This window comes from Mirounga leonina, unplaced genomic scaffold (genome assembly GCF_011800145.1).
Source record: "Mirounga leonina isolate KUSES-001 unplaced genomic scaffold, KU_Mleo_1.0 Mir_176, whole genome shotgun sequence".
NCBI lineage: Eukaryota > Metazoa > Chordata > Mammalia > Carnivora > Phocidae > Mirounga > Mirounga leonina.
The window spans coordinates 27957001-27980358 of NW_023270454.1; the positions used below are offsets into that span (position 1 = coordinate 27957001).

The following is a 23358-nucleotide window of genomic DNA, read 5'->3' on the forward strand; positions in this document are numbered from 1 at the left end:
GTCGTCCTTTAGTCATACAGATGGGTATCCCACAGGTTCTTGGCTGGGAAGGTCACATTGGACTCAGTGTTTCTCTCAACTAAAATTTTGACAAAGGTTGAGTGTGGTCATGTTTAAGGAGAAAAGCTTGAAGGTCAACGAGTGTGTCTATTCTTCTAAAAATCTTAAACCCTACTTCTGGATCATATAAGAGCAACACATGTACGAACTACCACAAGGGACAGCACAGCATAGTTAATAAAAGCACAGACCATCTGGTGGGATCTGCAATCCACTACTTGCTAACTTTGAGACTTGGGCCAATTACCTGATCTCTCACAGTCTTAATTTTCTCAACTGTAAAACAAGGATGATAATGGTATCTAACTAATAAGGTTGCTATGAAGGTCAACTGAGTTATTATTGAAATGTGCTTAGAATAGTGTCTAGCACAGGGCATGTAATACTTATGTGTTTGTTAAATAAACGAAATAAAAAACTGCATCTCCCTATAATTATTTTTTAATAAAGTGGAATAAAATGTGTTCCTATTAGATGGCATTAAAGTTGTCATAAGAAAGGTCTCTAAGAATTGATTGTACTATTTATGTGAAGAGATTGTTGGCATTATTTATTATAGCCCAGGACCAAGAACAACCGTACTCCTGGATGATTAGTTCTTTTTATCTTGTGTTCACTGAATTGTGGGACTGATTTGATTTCCCTTGTGCCTATAAGAAATCTTAGAGCCAAATTTATGGCTCATTTCTAGCAAGTGTACAAATATGTTATAATTTTTAGACTCATTCCTGGTTCCATTTTATTTTTTCACTCTTGTTTTTCCTTGTCTTTTAATTTATCCTATGTTATTCTGTTTTTATTGGTTCTTATCCTTTACAGAGGAAAACAATAAAAACACAAAAAGTATTTGTAGAAAATCTTTAAAAAAAGATAGAAGTTAGTAAAAGGTTTGAATGCTAATTGGACTGAATATAAAAAGGGAGGAAGAAACAATGGTGTCTATGCAGTCTATCCACTCAAAGTCTTTCAAATCCCAGTTTTGTCATCAATCTCTCCCTCATGACTTCTGCCTTCCAAATTTCTCCCTTATTGGAACGTAGGTCACATTAATTTTCTGTATCATCCAATTTAGAACTTTATTACCTATGATCTCATTCTTCTATGAGTTCATGGGTGGAAGCCATGCTTCAACAAAATGATAGGACCCCTGAAGTAGACCCTCTTTCATCTCCTGATGAGCCTGTACAAGGGTGATTGCACGGAGTGTTGAGTTTATACCAGATAGACTCAATCTATCACTAGAAACTGAGATAATCTGGGAGCATTATGTTGGGCTTTTCAATGCAGTACTCTATGCTTTAAAAACAATATCCTCTGACTAGGCTATACTTTGACCTTTAGGAAGGTTATACTTTGACCTTTACTTGATTTGACAGTGATATGTACTGCACTTTAGCTTTTTTTAAAAGAGCAGAAGAATACATATTTTCTCAGAGATTATCTAACTGGAAAATAATCTCCAAATCTTACTGTAAAGCCAGGAACTATGTGTTCAGATCTAAGTAGCCTATATAAACCCTGACTAGAATAAAGTTGATTATATTTGTATTTTGATGATCATATGAAAAGACTCAAACGGTCCTTTATTACTTTTAGTCTTCAGTGGTTTTCTAATTCACCACTTACAATGAAAAATAAGATCAAATCTATGTACCAGGATTTACTGTGATCACATTCCTTTTTTTTTTTTATATTCTTAAGTAGAAAAACAGGTATTGAACTTATTTATAAAGTAAAATAATGTTTTACTCTTACCATACTGGCTTGCCCCTGCGTATACGCTGTCATTTTTTTTGCTGTGGTCCTTGATATAAATGATGGGCACAAATGTAGACCCATAGAGTATTCCAGATATCACTGCAAGACTGCAGCCCCTTAAAAAACAAATATATCACTGTTAATCTTGGCCCACAGCAATATTTCTGACAAACACACAAATGGAATCATAGCTTAAGCATGCTTCAAAGTGTAAATCACAGGCAGTTATGAGGAAATCACACATCTATCTCAAGCTCTGTGACTGTCAAAAGTCAAAGAAATACCTGCAGGGTCAGAGTGGCATCAGAACTAAAAGTGCAACTTTTGCCCCCTACTGCCTAGTTTTGGAAATATAAGACTTACAGAAATTGTAATGGATTATCATTATGAATTGTCATTACATAGATGTGACTATTGCTATCATTATACTGTCGGCATAATAGACTTGGCTCCCTAAATATGAACTATTTGTGGAGGGACACCATGTCCTTTGCTCCTTTTTTAAACACTCAGTAATATCCAGCACAGGGCTAGGAGAGACAAAGTACTAAATGCATGCTTGTTCAAAACAACTATCGAAATCCCTGGACTTGCCTATGCCTTCATTGACTAGGGTGTGGTCAAGAAGTGCTGACTTAATTAATTTGGATATTTCAGGTAAAACACTTCCTATTGTAAAAAGAAAATATTTCGTCTTAAGCACTAGAGTCAAGGTGACTCCTCAGACTTTGCATGAGGTAAGTGTTCCCAATAATTTTAGGGAGAGATGATTAGTATTTTGGAACAGTCCCTTTAACTTAATACAAAGGGCAATGGCATGAAACAGGAAAGAGTTTTAGGCAAAAACCAACAAAAAAACCCCAAACAGGGACGCCTGGGTGGCTCAGTCAGTTAAGTGACTCCCTTCAGCTCAGGTCATGATCCCAGGGTCTTGGGATCGAGTCCCACATCGGGCTCCCTGCTCAGTGGGGAGTCTGCCTCTTCCTCTGCCTACCACTCCCCCTGCTTGTACTTTCTCTCTCTCTCTGACAAATAAATAAATAAAATCTTTAACATAAAACAAACAAACAAAATTTCTTTCCAAGCTTAAAAATAAATTCTTAAAGTCTATTTTAATAGGAACTCACAAGGCCAACCTGGCAATCAGCTCTATCCACAATGGAAATCCCTGTGTCATGGGGAAGAACGGACTCCATCGTCCTGAAAGGGGTGTCCCAGACACAGACCGACCAATAGACCAGGTCTGGCTAATCATGAGACAATCAAAAATGTTTTTCTTAACAAATATTCCCTTAGAAGGGAGAAGCTTTGTGAAAAAAAAATTTTTTTTTGAGAGATCTGTTTTACTCTGAAGCAAAAACAGCAACATATTTATCTTCCAAAGCTTGTTTGTGAGCTCAATCTTTCATTCAATTGACTCAAATATTTATTGAACATTTATTATGCACCAGGCATAGCCTCTTTCCCACTGTGAGGTTAGTGTATATACTAACAGGGGAAATGCTTTATATTCTTGAAGTGCTTATGTGTGCCACAACATAAAAGTCCCAAACAGTCATCAATTGTAAAATGCAAGCTATCCACTTACGTATTATCATATCTCTGCTAATCCAAAAACATCCCACAAGAACCTTGAAAATATAAGGACTGCTGGTGAGCCAAACTCTCTCAGTCTCTATGACAGTGAGGGGTATAACTACATGGACCCAAAATATTCTACTATATTTGAAAATGAATATCTTGAGATTATAAAATTGTCTAACACATGAATGTACGGACTTCCAGTGGAGGCCATTATATGCTGTGGCCGGTATTACCGCTTTTACTTCAGGATCAAAAGTGTTGCAAAATGATGCTTTTGTCAGCTACTTATTGGCTAGAGATACTGGAGTGACTTAGAAATTTCTGGAAACACTGAGATCGCGGACCTCTGTACCTAAAAATCCAGCAGGGCACAAGAAAGTCTGTCCACCATGGAACTATGAGAGTCAAAGCTTATGTTACCATTTGCTTCTTGCACTTAGATGAGCATCACTTCACTCCGGTAATCCTTGCTTTAACCAAATATGAAAGAGAATAACAGAAACTCTTCTTACACTGTGCGCTGTTGTACTGTGGAAAGTTTATCCACCCAGGAATAATCAGGGCAGGAATCTTGAGTGTTGTTGATCACCTATTGAAAATATTGGCACAAACCAAGACAAAAACAGCATTCAGTTGATAATGACCATGGTGACAAGAAGATTTTCCATGTTTTTCTCTTCTTTCTCAAACATACTTTAAAATATGAGCACATGACACTATGCAATCTGATTCTGTGCATATCTCCAGACTCAAATGTTTCGGATTCTATTCCTCTTCCATTCAGAAAAGTTGGGCAGTTGGCGACTTCTCTGTTTAAATTTTTTCAGTTTAATATATGGCTATTTTGATACACCTATCAAAAGTAACAGAAGTTAGCAATGCTTGTGTTTCATCTGCATATTTTAATAATCTGTAAAAAAAAAATTAGAACCAAGGAAAACTCAGACTCTTCTATGGAATACTTAAGATTGATAGGTACTTTTTAAATTTCGTTTTCTTTAACTGAATTAGTTAATAAAACATTTCCAGCCATGGTTCATGATTAGGTTAATATTCTTTTTTTAGGTTGATATTCTAAGTCAGGAAAAATTATAAGCCAATTTATATTTCTAATATTGAATGTAATCATCTTTGTCTTTTAGCTGAAATTTCTTTAACGTGATACTCCTAATGCCTTTGTAAGAGATAAGGAACTAGATTTGAATTCTTTGTCATGTGTTAAGTCAAGTTTAGCAATAATGCTTTCTTTCAATGACGAGGAGCTCATAATGTATGGTTGCATAATACCCAGTCACGCTGTTTATGTATCTTTACACTTGGTTTGCTTATATCCTTCCAACGTGCCTAGAAAAATCCAAGGCGGTTAACCTATTATGTATCTTTTTCCGAGTTGCATTTTTCTTTTTCTCTCCCTTGGTATGAAGGGTGGTTGGTCAGGAGGTATCTGAATCCCTGGGGGAGGCAAGGAATATTGGACATGTTCACTCTGTCCCAATTCCTCCATTCTCTCTCTGCAACATTTTCTGGATTAGAGATGTCTATGGGTTAATAAATCTCTTTTCTCTTATCCTTAAGCTAATTATTAACTTTAGTGTCAATTTAACTAAGGTTTCAGTCACTTTATTTGACAAGGGTTTTGAGAGGGGAAGAAAAAAGGGAGAAGAAAAGGTTAGTTTTGAAGTAAGGAGTAGAAGCAGCACCTTCCGGGGAGGCAATGCGTCTGTCTGTCGGGGTGTAGGGCTCTGGTTGCCCAGGGCAGCTGGATAGCACTGGGCCCACAGCAGATAGAAGAGAGACTTGAAACAGGAAGGACTGGAGTCTGGGCTCCTGGCCATGGGAGCTGGCCCTGAAATCACTTTTGTATATATAGCCACTGGGCCTTGTGCTTTGTCAGATCTCTTATAGGTTTTCCCTGTTTAATCTAGATTTGCTACGCCAGACTAATTAAGGTTCTTCAAGGTCAAACAGCAACTTCCTACATATTTCTTGTCTTTACCTTTGAGTGGAACAGGATGTGGCAAAAGAGAAAAAGGAAAAAACTCTAAGTCCTACTCCTCCTTTCATATGATTTGATTTTTCCTTTCATTGGCTGCCTCTGAGCTATTCCCCACTGCTCTTCCCAGGCCTACTTTAAGACCTGCCTCCTCCCTATTTCTAAAGTAACTTTCATATTCCTCTTCAGTACTTAGGATCCTCCCATTGCAGAAATCCTTAAGCCATTCCAAAATAGGGGGTCGTATATACATCTTCTAGTTGGGATCTACCATTAATAGATATAAATAGACCTTTGCGTTTGCTGAGAAGCTTTTCTGTGGCAGTCTTGACTGGTTGCTATGTAGACCTAACTATAATAAATATGCAAACATATTGTCGATGGCCCTGAATGAAAAAAGAAAAAAAAAAAAGAACTACCTTCTCATCTGTATTTCAAACCTATGCATTTTCCTTTTATCTTAATTTTATGTTTCAACCATATTGTTTCTCATACTCTACTCACATGATCCGTCATTAACGGCGTGGCGTCCACAGAACACGTGCTATTTGGTATTTCACTTTTGATGAACAAAAATATGAAAGCACTGTAAAGAAAATAAATTTTAGTGATGTTTTTCAGAACCCTGGTTCATAGCAAGCTGCCTGAATTTTGTGAGAAAACAGAGCTTAAATCCAGTCCTAATGCTACGGCGATTACTGTCACACTGCCTCTTCAGGGACCACTGAGGTGAGCAGAGAACCGTACAACCCCCATGGAGGAGACGCTGGGGCCTGAGAACACTGCTACACCCACACTCAGATGACCCACTTTTTTTTTTTTTAAAGATTTTTTATTTATTTATCTGAGAGAGAGAATGGGAGACAGAGAGCATGAGAGGGGGAGGATCAGAGGGAGAAGCAGACTCCCCGCTGAGCAGGGAGTCCGATGCGGGACTTGATCCCAGGACTCCAGGATCATGACCTGAGCCGAAGGCAGTCGCTTAACCAACTGAGCCACCCAGGCGCCCCTGGATGACCCACTCTTCATGGTCACACAATGGAATGCTACACAGATACAAAAAAAGAAATGAGGACACCCTCTGTGCTCTGATATGGAAAGATCTTCAGAGTATATTTTAAGAGATAAAGACACATGCATGAGCCTGATGACTTTTCCCCCTTTGACATTCTCATGTAATGCATTGTCTATTCATGTCCAGTACCTTTGTAACAAATGCTTTGCTTACCATTGACTTTTGAACCATGTAAATAGGTTAAAATGTGTTAAAATATTAAATTAACTAACTTAAGGAGACTAACAACTCTGGTAGTATGCCTTTGACATTCATTTTTAAAAACATGTTTGCATGGTTCAAAAGTTAAAGCAATATAAGTTTTCAAAATACAGAGGAGGCTGAAATAGCGTAGGTAGCGAAGTGCAGACGAGTGCTTATCATGTGTGATTTTTTGAATACAAATTTAAAATTTCTTAGCTTCCTTAGTTCAGTCTCTTACTTGCTTTAAAAACTTGTATGGTTCCATATTCCCTTCTATAGCGAATTTAACTATCCTTTTTGAGTTTTATTACCCTCTGCATTATGTTCCCCATAACCTGCTCCACATAATTCTCTACAGGGACTTTCGTCTCTGACCTATCCCTGCTCCGACCTCTTCTTCGCCGCCATCTTCCACAACCACCTGCTCTTGCTTGTTTCTCTTTCTTAGCTGAACACAGCATATACTCCCCTCTTCTTATCCAAGCTAAAGAAGAACTGAAGTGCTGAGTGTGACAAGAAACCTCCCCCTCCCAGCTCAGTCCTCACTGACTCTTCCTCTTCTCTGAATTCCCACACCACTAAGAATAGTCATCGCATAACCCAGACCATTTGCCACAAGTCCTTGGAAACTTTTTTCTCTACAGATTTTCTAATTCAATGGAAGATAAGATCTTCTTCAAGGTCCTCAAAGTGCTTAACACTCTGTAAAAATGAATGCATAAAACCTAATTATTTTTTTAAGATTTTATTTATTTGAGAGCAAGAGAGACAGAGATAGTGACAGATAGCGAGAGAAAGAGAGAGCACGAGTGGGGAAGAGAGGGAGAAGCAGGTTCAGCACTGAGCAGGGAACCCGATGTGGGGCTCGATCCCAGGACCCTGGGATCATGACCTGAGCTGAAGGCAGTCACTTAACCGACTGAGCCACCCACTGTACCCCAATAAAACCTAACTAAATGTGTGTATCTTAGTTAAATGTGTGCTTATATACATGTTAATTTGCAAAGCTATTATTAGACATCTCAATTGCATTTTCTTCTCAAAATTACCATGAAAACCCTCAACCCTGTATAGACCAGTGTGTTTTCCTAATAACAATACAGGATGGTATGTCAGAAATACTTGAAGGGTACCAATGAGAAAGCCTTTGAGTGTTTCTTCAAATGACTGTAGGACCCTCCTGCAAATCACTTAGGCTCTCTGAGCCTCAACTTTTTCCATCTAAAGAAATGGGGATGTGCCCACTTTACCGAGCTGTGATGAGAATTAAATAATAATGCATGCAAAATTCTTAGTGTACTTTTGGGAACTGGTAAAATCTCAAAACATGTTAGGAAATAAAGAGCCTATTGGATGGGAGAGGGGGTTTTGAGCGTGAGAAAAAAAAATCAGGGCTAAGAAATCAGTGGTTTTGAGCTTGTGTGGCTAGTGCTTGTCACAAAATAGGTAAGTCAGCCCAGTTAGGTCAAGAGGGGGTACAGGGCACTAAGTTAGGACAAGGTAATGAAATTTATCTTATGTGTATGAACATATGACCAAATAGATCACAAGGTCTTTTGGGCTGTAGACTTACAGAACTTGGTACAGTGTGTCAGACACAAAGGTCCATGATAAAGTCTATGAATATTGTCAAAAGCATGGAAAGTTTTTAAAAAATCAACTGTTATACCCAGGAGTGCTTCTCTACATTTTTGACCTTTCCAGTTTCCCTTAGATTTGTAACCTTATACATCTTACAATTAGTAGAAATTCTGTGTATGTGTTTACCCAGACAACTTAATTTAACACGCTTTAGTGAGCACCTATTAAGTGTCAAACACTGTGTGACAAAGTCTGATGGTGATGGTAGGAGAGATGGTATTCAAAGAAAATAACAGACTTTGTCCTTCAGGATCTCACAGTTCAAGGATAAAGGAATTGTATGAATAATACAAAACAGACCCTTCCATAATAGAAGAAGTTCAAGATGCCATGGAAATTTGGGGGCAACTTATTCTAATTAGGAATGAAAGGAAATCAAGAAAACAACCCAGGATGGAAAATCTCAACTGATATTTAAGGGAGGCCAAGGAAGCTGAGGAAAAGGTCTTTGGGCTGGGGGAAGTGTCTGGGGTATGGTCCGATAAATAATCCTGGATCAATGATTTGACAATATAGGGAGAAGGCTGATCTAGGAAGAAGGGTTGAATCTGTGACTGTGGAGGACATACCAGATTAAGGAGACAGATTTATTCTGAATTCAATGGGAGTTTCCAAGGTTCTTAATTAGAAGAGTGATGACTGATTTGATAGCAGATACAAGCAGGTTATACTGGCAAGAGGAAAAATGGAACTAGGGAAAGTAGATGTGAAATTTTTTTTATGATCTCATTTCTATTAACTTTTGAAGGTTTACAGTAGTTAAAGTATTTTTGACTCTATGGATGAAGATTAAAAAAATCATTTTTTTTTTCATAAAACTTAAGAGCAACCAATTTCACCATCAAGTAAAAGTAAAAACTGGGATTCTTTTCTAAATTAGTCCAAAGGGGCATTTTAGGAACTTAGTTCTAGGCTGTTGCACTGACACCATCACAAATCAAAGTGCAGGATTGGGTCTGGTGTTGTTTCGGTTTTCTTTTCAATATCCAGTGCTCATGGATTAAGTTTTGGAAATGTCCCAATTTTAAGGCAGGGATCTGTTTGGATTCCACCACAGGTATGCTTCTTGGGTTGGATGCTGTAGGGTGAGGCACGTTTGCCGGACCCACGTCGACTACCTAGTAGTCATCAAGGTCAAAAAATTCATCTTCTCCTCCTTGGTAGTCCATTCTCTGGAAATCTACTTGGTACCGCAAGATAACCTCTAATTCCACCAAATCCTTTCACAACCTGAGATCCTTCCTGTGACTTATCTGTGACAATTTCCAACGTAGCACCAAAATTTTGTTATAGTTGTTAGCAAACCATTCCAGCAGGGGTGTGCTCTCAATCAGCTCGTGTTCTTGTCCTGTCTCTTTGTCTGTGAAATGAGATTTATCCTTCTTTTGTTCTAGAGTTAGATAATTTTCTCCTCTTCTATGCTTTGGCAATGAAGCCTGTATCTCATTATATCCAGATTTTCATAGACTATGAGAATCTCTACAGCTTCCATGTCTAAAGTCTTTAGTGTGTCTTCGATCCAAAATAGGACTTGCCCGTGTCCTAGCTGATTTCATCAAAATCTTCTCTTGAATGAATTTCACGTCGGAGAGGACTTCAGTAGATAATAGCTTGGCTGAATCCATTTCACAACCATAGGAAATATCAACTAATTTTAAAACTTTTGATTGCAACCTCTGATCAAACATATCAGATTGATTTAGTTCAGTTTTAAAGTCAGCTGATTCAGCTAAAACAAGACCAGTCATATTCACTTTATACCCAGAAATAAACAGCTGAACAGCAGCTCAGCTACTTTCTGAACATAGTTATGTCGCTTTTTCACTCTTTTTTTTTTTTTAAGATTTTATTTATTTGTTTGACAGAGAGAGAGACAGCAAAAGAGGGAACTGGGAGAGGGAGAAGCAGGCTTCTGGCAGAGCAGGGAGCCCGATGCGGGGCTCGATCCCAGGACCCTGGGATCATGGCCTGAGCCGAAGGCAGACATTTAACGACTGAGACACCCAGGCGCCCCCTTAGAGTGATTTTAGTTGTAGAAACTGACTGATACCATATATAGGAAAAATGTAAGGCTAGAAACAGTCTCGCCTATCCTTTAAAAACTGGACTGTACAGAGGATAAGATCAATAATTTCAATTTTAAAAAGAAAAGCAACAGAAGGTGACCAAACAAATGTGACCATATTCCAAATTTCCTTATACTAATGGCCACGAAACTCCAAGCTTATTCAATGAATGCCCTTTGAACAAACTGATTTAACGGAGTTAAAATAATGAAATAAAAGTTTCCAGAAGGTCCTCTTGGTAAAGAAACATAGAAGGAAGCCAGAATGCACTACAGGAAGAGATCATTGCATTTCTGTGCCACAGACCGAGCTCCAAACCAAGCTGCGTGATCCTCAAGTGCACTAGTTTACCACAGAGCTGAACAACACACACCCAAAGGGAAACCAGCAATTGAGCATGAACTAGCTATTGATACAAATAATGATTATTATAATAAAAATTACCCAATTTATAGAGCATTAGCCATATACCTAGCAGTATACAAAGCACTTAGCATATTTCTTTTCATTTCATCTTCAAAATATTTTATAAGGCTGGCATAATTATTTTCCTCACTTTAGCCCCAGATGAAGAAACCAAGGCCTGGAGAAATTAAGTAATCTGCCCAAGGTCATACGGGTAGAAGTGGGTAGGACATGAATAATTTGCAGTTTTTGAGAATGTACACGTTCTAAAGAAAGAAGAAATATGGAGAAAAACAATGCCTGACGGACTGAGTAAACTGGCCTTAAATTACTATTAAGTCAAAAAGAAGGCATGCTACATTACAATTTGGGGGCATAAAGAAATTGTTTTTGAGAGTGCTATTCAAAGCTAGGATGCCCTGTCAGTTGTGCAAAATACATAAAATTGCCTCGAACCAAAAATGTCAGGAATCTGCTTTTTTAGAATAATCTATGTTATTTCTTCTCCAGTTGGCCTAGGACCACTCTCTTAGGCAACATTTCCATGACAAAGAGATTGTTCCTGAATGTGGCTGGGGAAAAGCCATCATTGCAGGAGGAAGAGAAATATAGTGTTCTTTCCCTGCAGAATAAAAAAGTACCAAAGTCTTTCCAGGCAGGGCTATCCATTATGTGAAGCACTGACAGGGAATATAAATGGAGTCTAGAAGGGAAAGGGGACTGAATTTAAAGTGACCTAATTCCTGCTGGAGTTTTATTGATTGAACACTGCCATATAGAGATTTAAAGTCATTTTCATCCTCATTCATGTGGTGCATACGGCTAGACACAGATACATCCCAAAAACACGTGTTTAAGTGGATACGTGTTTTCATACGTGAGAGAGTAGTTATCTGACTGGGATAAGAAGAAGAGATGAGGGGATAGGAATGTGGAAACTGGCGGGCAAAGAGGAAGTGCGTAATGAGAGGCGATAAGAGGAGAGAATCAAGGGCTATTCCAGAGGCATCGGGGAGACAGCATAACATTTCTTTACACAGTATTGTTTAGTTTGCAAAATAATGTGCCATTTGATTCTAATTTATGAGCTAGGTACTATGATTTTTCTAAAGATCACAGATAAATGAAAGCGAGCTTCAAAGCAGCTCAACGGTCTTCCGGGGGTCTCAGAGCTTTTGAGAACTAAAGCCAGGGCTTGGGACCCCAGAGTTGGCCCTTTTTGTCCTTGAAAGCCAAATCTGTGCATGTAAATGAAGAATCTGAGGACAAATCATGTCACTTTTATGAAATATGGGTTTAAAAAAATGTAAACACATTGGGATCTCTAAAAGGTTTTCTAAATGTTTGGAAGAACAGTTAAATCAGAAACGACTCTGTACCTCACTACTGATAATCCAGCTCCAACATAATTCAGCACCGGTTTTGATACTTCTTCTGCATCCATTCCAAACCAGCCAAACCTGGAATTGAGAAAGTTACATCAAAGTAGGTACTTTTGAAAACGTGTTCATCGTAGTGTTCAAGAGCATGGACTCAGGGTCAGATTCCTGGATTCAAATCCTAAATCCCTCTCTTAGTAATTGTGACTTGAACAAGTTAACTCTTTACCATGCCTCAATTCCCCATGTTTAAAATGGGGTACCTATAAGATAGGTATAACTATTATACATATATATCCCTTCCTTTTTATGAAGATATTTTAAATGAGTTAGTATATGTAAAAGTACTTGTGAGTGTTCCTTTCTTATTAAGGAAGAAGGAAGACAAAATAGATTAGTGGCTAAGTGAATGCTACTTAATTGGCTGCAATTTTGCATAGTATTTATTGAGACAGACTTTTAAGTAACTGCTTGGTTAAGGATCACCACTTTTCGGCATCACCTTATAAATATATATATATTTTTTCATGCCTTGACATTGTAGCAATCGTTACTAACAATTACTGTGAACCATTCAGGGCAAGAATGAAAGAGGCAAGTAGAAAAAGCAAAAGAAAATAGCACTTGTAAGAAGCTGGTGGAAGCATGGGGAAAGGCCAGGAAAGAACAGATCGGAGGTTAGTTCATTTTGTCCTTACTGAGGTTGTTATAATGCTTTGAGAGGGAAGAGGAGCCCAAAAAGTAAGGTAAGGGTGACCTCCTCCCTTCCACTCCTTTTCCCCAAACTCAACTTGAATGTTAATTTTCATGCTGAACAAGTGCAGCACAGTCAAACAGAAGTTCCTACGCTGATGGGGGTCTTCTGTGGTGCACTGTGTAATGGGGTAGTTTCTAGTCGTCTATGGCTATTGAGCACTTGATCTATGGGCAGTACAGCTGTGGGACTGAATGTTTAATTTTATCAAATTTTATTCATGTAACTTTAAATATAAATGGACACCATGGGGCTTGTGGTGAACTTGCTGGACCCCCCTAGAGCTGGGGTTGGCACACTTTTCCTTAAAGGGCCAGAGAGTAAATATTTTAGGCTTTGTGGGCCAGATGGTCTCTTGCAATTACTCAGCTCTGCCACTGTAGTGTAAAAGCAGCCAGAGACAATATGAAATGGATGGGTTTGGCTGTGTTCCAATAAAACTTTATTTACAAAAATGGCTGGGAAGGTGAGCCATATTTTGCTGACCCTGGCCCAGGCTCCAGGAGGAATATGTGCTTTAGAACCAGAAGACCTGTGTTTGAAGCCTAGCTTATTCATTCTGTGATATTCAGCAAGTTACCCAATCTCCCTGTCTTTCAGCTCTCTTATAATTATAGGTAGTGCTTACCTCATGTTTGTGAAAATGAGAGGAGAATGATGCATATAACAGGTCCAGCAAATTGTCACACAATAAAAAGGGAAAATACACATCAGTTCCCTTCCTCTCTTCCTTCTTCTGTTCCAAGGAGATAATTCCTTACTGTATCTTAACCAAATATCTAGATCAGATATTAGAATTTAGGGCAAATAATAATTAAAAGTAGCATATTTCACGTGTATGTCTTACCAGCTGTAATCTCTGTGAGGGTAAAAACCAGGGTATTCCTCTCAGCTAACCCAATCCCTAGGACTTGCCTTACATCAGTGTAGAGAATCTTAGTTGAAATTGTTTTGTGTTACCTTGAGCTTGCCCAGCCAGTTAAGGTATTAAATGATCCCCAGATTAAGATTCCAAGGCCTAAACCAATGGTTTTGATAATTGGGACAACAGCAATGTTCCCTGGAGATGTAACATACAGGAAAAAATATGTTATTTCTAATACAAAAATACATGTATAAATTGAATTAATTTTTAACTTCAAATGAAGCTTATGGGATTTGGACAAAGTTAGGAAAGCACAATTCCTCAGTTTTTAAATAAAAGAATTACGTTTTTTTTTGGTATTAAACTCAGGTTTATGATTCCTAAAAGAACTAGGCATAAAACAAAATCCTACAAAGAAAAATGATGAATTAGCTCTTTGCCTAATTGCACCAATGCTCTTTATCCTTAACATAGGTCTCTATTCTAAAACTTTTTGCAGAAACTGTCAATGATAAAATTAGTAGTGACTGTCCTCTTAGACTTGAACCAGAGCCAAGCACTGACAGACGTCTTTGACCCAATATGGCCCCAGACTTTGCTCTTCCATGCTCATTGACTTATCTTCTAGAACCCTGCATTCATTGCTTTGTGCTCTGAAAGGTCACTCAAGGCCAAATGCATGATTATTTTTTTATAGTTCTTAACCTCTTAGCAGTCTGGCCTCAGTCCTACAACCTTCTCCGGAAAGGTTTCCTCTGGTGGCTTCCAAGATGCCTTCATTTCCTGATTCCCTCCTGTCTCTCTCTTTCACGGCCTACTCTTTCTTGTCATACTCTCCGGATTTTAGGTGCCCCCTAAATTTTTCCCTTGAACACATTCTTCCTCTTGCTATATATAGTCTTCTTTGGGCACTTGACCTAATTTCAGGATTTCAGCTGTCAATTAGAGACACATGCTCCCAGTGCCATTGCTCTAGCCAGGACCTTCTCCAGAGTTTTAGTGCTCTGTTCCCACCAAGAGACCTCCAACCAGATGTCCCCCACTGTGGGAACATCAGGAACTTCAGTCTCAAAAGATCCCAAACTGAACTCATCATTTTTCTTTTTGGACACATACTTCTCTCTATTTTCATCCCTCAGTGATAAAATCCCTACATTATCATTGGCTGCTCCCTTCCCTCTACTCCCCATTTCCACTCAGTTACTATGACCTATAGCATCCATCCATAGCAACATTTCTCAAATTACAGCCCTCCCCCACTGAATCCCAATGGAATCTGCTGGGTAATTATAAATACTATATTGTTATAAAGATCTTAGGCTACATGGAGCTTTCTGTTTCCCTCTCCCCAGTAGACACGATAAACATAATCATACCAAGTGAGGTATAATAATTTAAATCCCAGTGGAAATTTAAAAATGAACTCTTTTGTCCTCCAAGTCAGGACTTCACTAAATCATTTAATTCTGCAGAGATTCAAATTAAGTGGGTACCCAATAAGTTTTTAACATTTTAAAATTTATTTGCTTTTAATCAAATTAACCTCTAAAAATCCTTGATACTTGGAATTCTTTTTGCTAAAGAGAACAGAATTCTCCTGGGATATATTTATATTAATAGAAGGAAAACCATCCTGACCAGTCAAACAAAGGTATAAATTCTAGTGATATAATTCAAGGTATTGATAAAGCAACAAAGGGAAGATTTTTGTTTGCTTTTGTTTTTTTGCCAGTGCTTTTGAAATGACAATGTGTCTGTTTTCCTACTTTTAAGAACACGTCTTAAATACTATATTAGTAGAGACTACTATTTAAAAAATATTTTCCGATTAACATAGAGAAAGAAAGGCTGGAGCACTTAAACTAATATATGAGTTATGCTTGAACAGATAGAGAGCAACTGAAACATTTTTGCTATAATTTTCTATCAGGAACTAAGAAAGAAATCATTAAGAGAAAAAAGTCAGGAAATGTACCCAAAATACTTATCGAGCATCTGAATGAAAGAAACTAAACTAATTTCTAGTATCTATGCCTAAGGATTATTCAGAATTGCTGTTTGTGCTATCTCCTTTTATTATGAACCAGTAATTTTGACCATAGTATTAAATGATTACAGAATAAATTATATCATGCATTACCTGTTGCCCAAATGCAGCCCCCAACCATTGCAAAAGGCCAAAATTTAGGGCAATGTAATATCAGATTGACCACCAGGGCAATCAACCATATGGCGGCACAAAGCACCCACTGGAGAAACATTCCTGGAAATAAAAAGAAATTGGTTTCAGTGGTTCAAACTGATTTGAGTAAATTAAAGCTTAGGAGTACCAAAGAGTTATTATAGGAATGGTCACAACTTATTGAAAGCCTATATGCAGGTACTTTGCACACTTACTATAATTTTTACAACTACTATGCGTCATAGTCAACCGTAGTTTAAAGATGGAGAAAATGAATGTGAGATGAAGCAACTTGTCTCAACAGCTAACGGTTTGTAGAGCTGGAATTTAAACCTACGCTGTTTACTCCAAAGCATGCCAAGCATAGTGCATTCCTGGTTAAAGTTCTTTTGTTTGTTTCACTAATTAAACAAATCTAGAATCTTCTACCAAAGAGTACCAGCAAGACCAAGTCTATATATTTTTATTTGAATGCCACACCGAGCGCCATCTCTCACCAAAACATGGGGCATTAAGAACTTCAGAATAGCACAAGAGTAATTTAAGCCTTTTGGGATCATTTATGCCACCTTCGGGATAAAAACAAAGCCACTTATGGGCACATGCAGACCTCTCACACTTAGAGTTGAATGCCTGTGATGAGCCAGACAGTACAAACCTGAGAATTAGCATTCTGGGTCAGGGCAGTCTTCTTTCTGGGCTCCGGGTTGCCGTTTGCCAGTTAGCTGAAGATGACATGGTGATATGAGGTCTATGTGTACCTGAGGCTTCTGTTCCATCAAGGGTTTAGGGATTAAAAGATTAAAGAAAAAGTCGATATAGGAAGAAATACTCAGTGTAGCACTTCTGACTCTACCTGTGGAAGATTTTTGCCTATTTCAATTCAATCTCATGGTGGACGAGAGGGAAAAAAAAATGGCTGTCAGCCTCTAGGACAAAAAAGGAAGATCACAGAGGTGAAAGCGAACTTCATCTTACAAGTTCTCCATTTCACAAATGAGAAACTGAGAACAAAAGAGCTGATAAGACTTGTCTAAGATCACAGTTGTTGAGAGACTCCTAAAAGCCAGTTCCTCTACCCCTTAGTATATATTTTGTTCTTCTTTTAGTAGTTTCCATTTCCATCCTAACTCCAAAGAAAAAGAGAAGAAAGGCTCTGGAAGAAAAAGATTTGTAATTCTATTGTTTAAGTAGTAGCAAGATATAAGGAAATGAGGTGATAAAGTAACTGCTTCCCACCAGGTGTTCAGCATAACATTGGAACATCTCCTTCTCCTGGCTATCGTATTATAGGCAGGTGGATTAAAAACCAAAAACCAAAAACCAAAAAAAAAAGCCTCTTGCTTCTCTTTCCCTGAAGTTCACATTATGGTCAGGTCAACTATAATGTGTCACTTGTGTTCCTAAAAGCACCGCACTTTGCAAAATCACATAATAAAAACCACAGAGCTTTTATGGGGGAAAAGGGAACAACGCTCAAAAAACATTTCATCAACAACATATTTAAAAAAAAGACAGGAACCTAATAAAAAAAAAGACAGGAACCTAATTTTAAAAAAAAAGTACCGTTTTACACTGGCTAAGTGGTTAAGAAATTCACAAGCGTTACAATAAATATGGCACCCTCAACCTGAAAAAGACTTGAAGGTTGCTTATGGGAGTGGGAATCAGAAGTGTGGCAGCTTGTGAGCTATTGTGAAGCTGGTGGATGGGGGGATCCTAACACCAGATGTGAACAGGTGTGGTGCTGAGGGAGCTGCGGGATGTTGAGGGGCGTGTGTGCAAGCGCATCTCGTGCTTTCCCAAGCATCTTTATTCATCTGGGTGTGGTTGTCTGTGCTCACCTAGTGTTGTATCAGAGTCAAAATGCCACATAAGCACAAAATTCACGTTGTGCTCAAACTGTTCTTTATTATACGAAGCGTGTTTGAAATTCATGTTTTCAAAACAAGTGTGTATTAGTAGAACTAACTTTCTTCTTTGTAAACATAACAGGTAAGGCTAATAAGCTTTCCTGACAGTCACTCTCCCAGCTTTACCATGAAACACACCTTCAGACTATTCCATACTGAATAAATCTCAGATCAACTGGCATGAGCATTATCGAATGATTTATCATAAGCTCTATTCATTTGGCGCCAGGTACAAGAAAATTTGTAGCCATCATTAAAAAAAAGAAAGACCACCACCAAAAAAGAGAACTTCACATTTAAAAGTAATTTAAAGTTAACCATGAAGGAAAAATAATTACCATCACCAGTATCGTATTTTTTAAGTGGTACAAAGTTTGAGCCGAACAAAAGGACAGCTACAGAAGAGGAGATGAAACCAATAGTTGGGTCTGTTCCGTTACTGCTCATGGTTCCAGCACTGTCTGAGAGTGACCCGGTTCACTTTACACTTGATGTCCTTTTCAAGAGCTTCTGAAATAAAAGAAAAACAAAACCATTAAGAAGTTGTGCATCAAAAACTAATGATGTAATGTGTGGTGATTAACATAACATGATAAAATAAAAAAAGTAAAATTAAAAAATTAAAAAATAATAATTAAACTAAAAAAAAGAAGTTGTGAATCTGTGAACAAACTGATTTCTACATGATATTTATTGAGCTTTTTGAAAGTATGCTAAGATTCCTTCTTCCAGGTAAAATGTTAGGACACTATGAAATTATGTATTATGTTCACACTCCATGTTTATTCATTTGTTTTTTCTTTTATTTTACCAACAAATAGTTTTTGATCATTAATCTACAATTTAAAAAAACCCAAAAACAAACTTTGTCTTCAGAGCTTGAAAACCTAACTTCTTCCAAGATCTGGAGATAATTTTTTTTTTTTTTTTAAGGTTCATTCACTGATTTGAGAGAGAGAGAGAGAGAGAACAAGTTGGTGGGGGGGAGAGGGAGAGAGAGAATCCTTAAGCAGCCTCCCCGCTGAGCTCGGAGCCCAACGCAGGTCTCCATCCCAGGACCCTGAGATCACAAACTGAGCTGAAACCAATAGCTGGATGCTTAACAAACTGAGCCACCCAGGCCCCCTGCAGATAATTCTTATTATATTATAAAAAAATTCTCCTGTGTAGGTGGATTGGTATAATGAAAAGATTTATTGACCAGGACTCAATTTACTTCAATTGGTTGTTGTGACAATCAAATGAGAGAGCATGTGTGAAGACTTTCAGAACTTCCAGTCTGGGGCACCTGGGCAGCTCAGTTTAAGCATCTGACTTTTGCTTTCAGTTTAGGTCATGATCTCAGGTCTCAGGGTTATGAGATCGAGCCCAGCTTGGGGCTCTGCTTAGGCATGGAGACTGCTTAAGATTCTTTCTCCCTCTACCCCTTTTTTATATAAATACATAAAAAAAGAACTATCAGTGCCTCAAAAGCAAAAGCTTTTTAAAAATTTCAGGTAGGAGCTTAAGGGCACATGTAGATTTTATTGCTGCTACATACTCAGGATTACCTAGAGGGAAAGGCACTTTCCTCATCAGTAGTACCCTCATGGTGTGTATTACTTTAAGTAGTTCGTGAAACCTTATATCTTTATGACTTAAAAAGAAAAATAACTGAACAGATAGAAGAATCCATTAAAGATCTCTTCAAGAATTTTTTAAATCTCTTCAAGGTTTAGGTCCTTGAAGTATCCCTTCAGGAATCTCCTAGACTTTTTTTTTTTTTAATATATATTTTTAAAGATTTTATTTATTTGTCAGAGAGAGAGAGCACAAGAGGGGTGGGGTGGCAGGCAGAGGGAGAAGCAGGCTCCCCGCTGAGCAAGGAGCCTTATGCAGGACTTGGTCCCCGGGACCTGGGATCATGACCTGACCCGAAGTCAGGTGCTTAACTGACTGAACCACCCAGGCATCCCTCTCCTAGACTCTGAGGATAGAGAACAAACTGAGGGTTGATGAAGGGAGGTGGTGGGGGATGGGCTAGATGGGGGTTGGGCGTTAAGGAGGGCACTAGTTATGATGAGCACTGGGTGTTATATGTAAGTGATAAATCACTAAATTCTACTCCTGAAACCAATACTACACTATCTGTTAACTAAGTAGAATTTAAATAAAAATTTGGAAGGAAAAAAAAAAGGAATCTCCTAAAGTACAAGATCGACAGTGGGTATGATGCACAATACCATCACCTGGTCAGCAGAACAATGTGAGGCAGTTAGCCATCTGTTCAATTTCATAGCCACTAGCCACATGTGGATAACTAAATTTTCATTAAAATTAAGTAAAAAAGGGACGCCTCGGTGGCTCAGTCAGTTAAGCGGCTGCCTTCAGCTCAGGTCATGATTCCAGTGCTCTGGGATCAGTCCCGCATCGGGCTCCTTGCTCAGCGGGGAGCCTGCTTCTCCCTCTGCCTGCAGCTACCCCTGCTTGTACTCTTGCTCACTCTCTCTCGCCCATGCTCTCTCTCTCTAACAAATAAATAAATAAAATCTTTAAAAAAAAATTAAGTAAAAAAAAATCAGTTCCTTAGTCAAACTAATTAAATATCAAATGTTTGATAGTCACATATAGCCAGTGGTTATCTGAACAGTGCAGATTATAGAACATTTCCACCATTACAGGAAGTTCTATTGGACAGCACTGCTAAGCTTATTAAAAAGTTCTGGTTCCCTGTGAAGAAAAGGACCCAAACCACAAATAGCCAAGAATCAGACATTTTTCATAACATTAGAAAAGGCTATTGAACAAATTCACTCTTTTAGTTGTATAATCTACATGAGAAAAAAATAACACGAGTCATTTTATCACAGGAGGTAATCAGAGTCTTTTCATAATACCATTTTGAAATCATATTTTGTACATTGACTTTTAGGTTCACTTCATCTCCTTAAGCCTTCCGGAATGGAAGATAATCAATCCAGTCTTTTTTTCCCTCCAAATTTAATGTTGTGATGACTTCTTGTGGATGTGTGTTGAATAAAGTACATCTGAAATCACCTTTCCTTGTTATTTTATTTTGCAATATTTACTTTAAAGGTATTTTGCAGCACCTGGGTGGCTCAGTCAGTTAAGCGTCTGACTCTTGTTTTAAGCTCAGGTCATGATCTCAGGGTCCTGGGATCGAGCCCTGCATGGGGCTCTACATTCAGTGGGGAGTCTGCTTGAGATTCTCTCTCCCTCTTCCTCTGCCCCTCCCTGCACCTGCCCATGCTCGCGCTGGTGCGCTTTCTCTCTCTCTCAAATAAATAAATAAATCTTAAAAAAATAAAGGTGTTTCATTTTTCCATGTTTTGTTCCTTATGTGTTCTTGCAGAGAATATTAAATATAGAACTACCTACAATACATATTTTTTGGCATTATTAAGAACAATTTAACTGAAAACAGGGATAACATCAAAATTACTCAAAAAATCTTCGTACGAAAAACATCTATTTGAAATTGTATGTGCTTTCTTAAAACAAACCAAAACAAATGCTAGTCAGACAATATCCTCTTTGGGGATGTAGTTGAGGAAGAGACTCTGAGACATATTGAAACGCTGACACAATACTACTACTTCAATAAAAATAAGTCTTACTGTTAGGCGCAAAGAAAGTTTTAGCCCTGCACATGGACTATTGCTCAAGAGTCAAGCGGGTGTACTGGTGCTAAGATATCAAAACTATAGTAGGTCAGAGGAACAGGAGTTATCTGGGAAGGATATCACTGGACTAAGAAGACACATGATTTAGTGATAGCTAAGAAATTTTTTTTTTTCGTTTAAATTAGAATAAGCAGAGTGAAACAAAACCTGTATAAGCACACTGATAAGAGAATGCCTAACTTTCAGAAGTGGCAAATTATTTTAGTGAAAAGATGGCTTTATTAAAGACTATTGACAGCCCTAAACCTCTTAGATTTCATTCCAATTGAAGTAATAATTTGAAGTGCTAATCAGAGTGCATGAACTGCATTTTGCCTGCTGACTGAACATTATCAATGTTAATTAAAGTTATTACCAGTAAATAAATGAAATTTATTGCATATAGCTCTGGTATGTTTCAGAAAGCAAGTGATCTAATTTCAGTGTGGGCTGGCAAGCTGGCATTATGCACTACCTTTAAAGAAGAATCTATCTTTCTAAATCAATAAAATTTATATGCAAAAGTAAAGCAATATCACTTTTAGCGCATCACTCCCAATTCTTTTTAGTGCGGACTTGTTGAACTAACAAGTCTCAAATCACTTAAATAAAAGTAGTTTTGAAAGGCTTGCTTTCAAGTGTCCTCTGAGATTTTATTAAACTACATTCATTCATTTTTATTTTTGTACTTTTATTTCATTTATTAGTAAATGTTTTTTTCTCTCAATTTTTCCTGTCAATTTAAACTTCTATGTAGAACTTTTTTTGTTAGTACTTGGCACGTTCTGATCAATAATGCTTGTTCTAAGGCAACTTTCAGTTTTAGTTTCATGTTAATTTCCTCAACTCTGCTGGCAACCTCTGCCAGCATCTTGGCTAAAATTCTCAGCGCTTGAATATACTTATTCTGAGCTTTGATTTTTTTCTTTTTAATCATCAGCGCATTCTGAAAAAGATCACGAGACACTCCGCTGCAAAGCTACTGGGTTTCCTTTGAGTTGCTTGTACTCACTGCGCTCGGGCTGACGCTGAAACTTCCTCGGGCTCAGCACCCACTCGATCAGTCTCCACTGCGCCGCTGCGGAGCCTGCACCCGCCTATTCCCCCAGCTGCTGGGACAGCCCGGTCGGCCTTTACTTCCTGCCGGGACAAATGACCTATGACTGGGTGGGAGAAGGGAGGGCTCTATCTAGCACCTGTGACCCAGGTCGTGCCTCGGCGCGACCTGGCTGCCCGGCAAGCCATTATTTCCTGCGGGGACAATTACGGACAGACCTGCGGGAGGAGGCGGAGCGCTACAATAAAGGAGACCTGGAGGCCAGGGCAGCAGGTTGAGAAACGCCTTCCTCCAGCTGCAGCGCAGGAGTGCCTGGTCTTGTGACTCACGTGACCCTGAGGAGGCGTCCTCAGACCGTGTGTCAATCAATCAGCAAACTAGAAAGGCTTTTGTGTATTTGAAGAGATGTTTGTTCAGGGAGCTCCGTGCGTGCCACCCTCTAAATGTCACAGAGCTAGGTAGTGTTTGTACTGTTGATGGATGAATCAAAAGGCCAGGGAATTTCGTACAATCATAAAAGGCTGTCTAAAGCTGAACTTGTGATCACCATCAAGAGATTGATCTGAACTACTAATGTCACTAACATCTCTGTGCCATCACAGGATTTCACTTGTAATCGCTAATCCTTTCTAAATGCACCCAGACCCTTTTTTCTGTGTATTTATCTAATAGGTACTGAGTACCATGTAAGAACATATATTCTAGGCCTCTGAAACTTGAGATTTTCTGTTTTGTTTAGTTTTTAAAATACAAACACCTGGACCACACAGCCGACCAGCTG

At 38.4% G+C, this 23358-nt stretch overlaps 1 protein-coding gene and 1 pseudogene across 4 annotated transcripts in view; both read right to left on the bottom strand.

Annotated features, from left to right (window-relative positions):
• Positions 1 to 23082, bottom strand: part of TMEM144 (transmembrane protein 144) — a 55890-nt gene extending 32808 nt beyond the window's left edge. For 2 of the 4 annotated variants that reach the window (XR_004682410.1, XM_035022828.1), the window contains exons 1-8: positions 22533 to 23082; positions 18197 to 18368; positions 15904 to 16026; positions 13859 to 13958; positions 12145 to 12225; positions 5900 to 5981; positions 3915 to 3991; positions 1816 to 1934 (exon numbers count right to left, since the gene is read on the bottom strand). Coding sequence is in view for 3 of the 4 variants with exons in the window: in XM_035022828.1 (XP_034878719.1) it covers positions 1816 to 1934; positions 3915 to 3991; positions 5900 to 5981; positions 12145 to 12225; positions 13859 to 13958; positions 15904 to 16026; positions 18197 to 18305 (691 nt within the window). In the remaining variant the exon portion in view is untranslated. Of the gene's footprint in view, positions 1 to 1815; positions 1935 to 3914; positions 3992 to 5899; positions 5982 to 12144; positions 12226 to 13858; positions 13959 to 15903; positions 16027 to 16603; positions 16716 to 18196; positions 18369 to 22532 lie in introns of those variants that run through there. The other 2 variants (XM_035022830.1, XM_035022829.1) reach the window with 2 other exon arrangements.
• Positions 9020 to 10477, bottom strand: LOC118022477 (annotated as a pseudogene).
• Positions 23083 to 23358: the final 276 nt, after the last annotated feature.